We start from the raw sequence: 3,124 nt of genomic DNA, 5'->3' as shown, positions 1-3,124 counted from the left end.
CTGAACCTTCACTGGCTCCCTATTGCCTGGGGGTTGCCCTGGTTCCTTCACCTGTGATGACGGCCCACCACTGTCTGTCTGCATTTCCCTTTTCTTTCTTATTTAAAAAAATGTATTTTCATTGATTTCAGAGAGGAAGGGAGAGGGAGAGAGAGAGAGAGAAACATCAATGATGAGAGTCATGGATCCGCTGCATCCTCCATGGCCCCCTACTGGGGACTGAGCCTGCAACCTGGGCATGTATGTGCCCTGACCGGGAATCGAACTGTGACCCCCTGGTTCAGAGGTCACTGAGCCCCACCAGCAGGGCTGTCTGGATTGCCTTTAGACCCGCTGCTTTGTCGTGAACATTCTATGATAGTTGAGAAGCCATCCGGCTCTCCCCATCCCACCAGACACCGTCTCCTTCCTGCTTTTGGAACCTCTACTCCTGCTGCTCCCCCTTCTGGAATGTCCTCCCAGCTTCCCGAGTCCCGCTCACAGTCTCCAAAGAGCTCCGCGGAACCCCACCAGCCCGCCACCTGTTGGCATCCTGGACCTGCTGTTAATAATATTCTGAGCTATCAACTGGCTCAAGGACGTGTCTCCTCCCCGCTAAGTTCCTTGAGGGTTGGAAGGGAGCGGTGGCTGGAAGATGGTAGTGTCGGGAGAATGAGCCGCTCTGACGTTCATCCATCCGCCCCTTCGCACACACATCGAAATGGACTCCCTCCCAGACAGCGGGACAGTCTCAGCGCCATCACTGCCCACGGGGGAGCCCCCTCCCTTCCTTCGGACTCATTTTCCTAAACTGTGAAACGTGACTGGTGACCCCGGCCTCACGCGGGGAGCATGTGAGACGAATGGCAAAGGGCGCGGCGTGTGTGGCTGTTATGATGAGGTGCTTTGAAACGTAACCGTCTGAATGAGCATCTGAAGATGCCAAGGGGAGGGGGAGGGGCTGGGCCAGGGGAGCTCAGACCATGAACAGGAAGGAGGGGAGCCTGGGGGGCAGCATGCAAGTGTTGGAGGTGCAGAGAGAGGGCCTGGGGTAACTTTCCGGGGCGGGGGGAATGGGCCCAGTGCGATGGTGGCTGGTTCCAGGGAGCGCGGGAGGGGTGGCAGGGTCTGGGATCAGTCCAGGGGCTCCGTGGGGCCCTCACCCTGGTCTTGATGTTCTTGGCCCGGCCGGCGTAGGTCAGGGTGTTCCGGGACTCCTCGAAGGCGCTGCTCGCGGGGCTGATGTGGGCGATCATCACCGTGCGGCTGTTCCCCCCCAGGGAGTCCTAACAGCGAGGAGGAATAGGGAGGGGGGCCTGTGGTCAGCCAGGCTGCCCAGGGTCCCCTGCAGTGCCTCTCTCTCTCTCTCTCTCGTCCTGGTAATGAACCCCACATGGTCCCCCTCAGTCCAGACTTCCCCTCCCCCTCCCCGTCCCCACTTCCCATGTCCACTTTGTTCTTCTCTCTCTCTCTCTCTCTCTCTCTCCTCGTCCTGGTGCTGAACCCCACATGGTCCCCCTCAGTCCAGACTTCCCCTCCCCCTCCCCGTCCCCACTTCCCATGTCCACTTTGTTCTCCAAAGTTCTCATCTGGAAAGTTCGAGTATCCCAGGCAGGGCCTCCGGCTCTCCTTCTCTCCCCTCACAGAGGAGCAGGGAAGGCGCGGCCGGCTGGCTCGGAGCCCGAGGGGGCCTCCCTCCTCTCTCCTCCAGTCTGGCTGCCCAGGCCCCTCCTTTCCCAATGGCTGATGGCTCTGTGATTTTGGCCGGAGTGAGGAATGGGGATCGTCGCATGAAGATTGGATTTGGTGAGGGTCGCCAGATAAAATACAAATGCCCTATTTGGGACGTACTTATACTAAAAAAATGCAGTTCGTTGTCTTTGTGAAATTCCACTGTGGCTGGGCACCCTGTGTATCACTGGCTAAACCCGGCAGCCTCCCCTGGTGCCCAGCGCCTGGGCCGGGCTGGCGCTGGTACCTTCAGGAGCCGGGTGAGCTTGCTGTCGCGGTAGTTGATGTACTTGTTGCTGCTCCGGTCGCTCAGAGCGTTGATGCAGTTGCCCAGGGCCAGGAGGGAGCGGTTGATGTGGGCCCCCTCTTTCATGCGCTGCCCACGGTTCTGTGTCTGGGGGCAAGCGGAGGGGGGCGGAGCTGTGGCCTCACGGGGCTGGGGACAGGCATCACCCCTAACGCCTGGGGATCCTGGGTTATGAGCCTCTCCCTCTCCCCCAGGGCTCTGAAAGGTCGAGATGACAACCGGGCCTTGCCCTGGCCCCCTCCTGAGGGCAGGGTCCAAGGGGAGAGAAGGGGGCCTCTGAGTGAGAATGAGGGACTGACTGCTCGGGGCTGAGAGAGCCGCCCTCTGTCTCCCCCAGGCAGGCCCCCTGCCCAGCCTGGTGCTGTGCGGAGAATGAGGTGGAGGGAGGCAGTGGCAGAGCCAGGAGCACCACAGGCACAGGGCCCTAGAGGGCGCCCCAGGCTCCAGGACGTGTGTGTGTGTGTGTGTGTGTTGGAGGGTGGGTTTCTCTCCTTTCCTTCTGTTTGAACTGGGAGGCTGGCATCCTTGCCCTCTGCCCCGCCTCCCCGCCCCCCACAAAAAACATTCTCCCCAGTCCTGGGGGAGCTGACCTCATCTGGGAGGCCGCATCCCCTCCTCCGGCCCCCCACGGCCTCCCCCAGCCTCCAGGGAGCTCCCTCACCTGGGACGCGCGCTCGGAGCCGGCCAGGTCTATCATGAACTGGGGATGCAAGGTTGGTACAATATCCACAAATCAATAAACACGATCCATCACATAAACAAAATGAAGGCTATAAACCACATGATCATATTAAGAGATGCAGAAAAAGCATTTGATAAAATTCAGCACCGATTTATGATTAAAACTCTCAACAAGTGGGACTAGAGGGAACAGACCTCAGTGTAATAAAGGCCATCGATGACAAACCCACCCCCAGTGCATGATCTGGGCGGGCAGGAGGGAGGCCATTCTTGGGGACCAGTTGGGGCGCTGCCACACACTGGGGAAGGGACCAGGAGGAGGAGGGCTGGCCTGTGTGGAGGGGCCTGTGGAGGGCAGGGGCTGGTTGGCTGGTCACCCCTCCGCCCCTCCTGCCCCTCAGGGGTCACTGTTCGCCCCCCTGTCCT

The 3,124-nt window shown here is 60.1% G+C and overlaps 1 protein-coding gene across 1 annotated transcript in view; it reads right to left on the bottom strand.

The window, feature by feature from the left end:
• KIF19 (kinesin family member 19) overlaps positions 1-3,124 on the bottom strand; it is a 27,623-nt gene that overhangs the window by 6,040 nt on the left and 18,459 nt on the right. The window contains 3 exon segments of the mRNA XM_015570508.1: positions 1,143-1,265; positions 1,958-2,104; positions 2,679-2,717. Coding sequence (XP_015425994.1) covers positions 1,143-1,265; positions 1,958-2,104; positions 2,679-2,717 — 309 coding nt within the window.

Source organism: Myotis davidii, unplaced genomic scaffold, assembly GCF_000327345.1.
Source record: "Myotis davidii unplaced genomic scaffold, ASM32734v1 scaffold172, whole genome shotgun sequence".
NCBI lineage: Eukaryota > Metazoa > Chordata > Mammalia > Chiroptera > Vespertilionidae > Myotis > Myotis davidii.
Note: the sequence above shows the minus strand (reverse complement) of the source record. Positions and strands in the feature narration are given on the sequence as shown.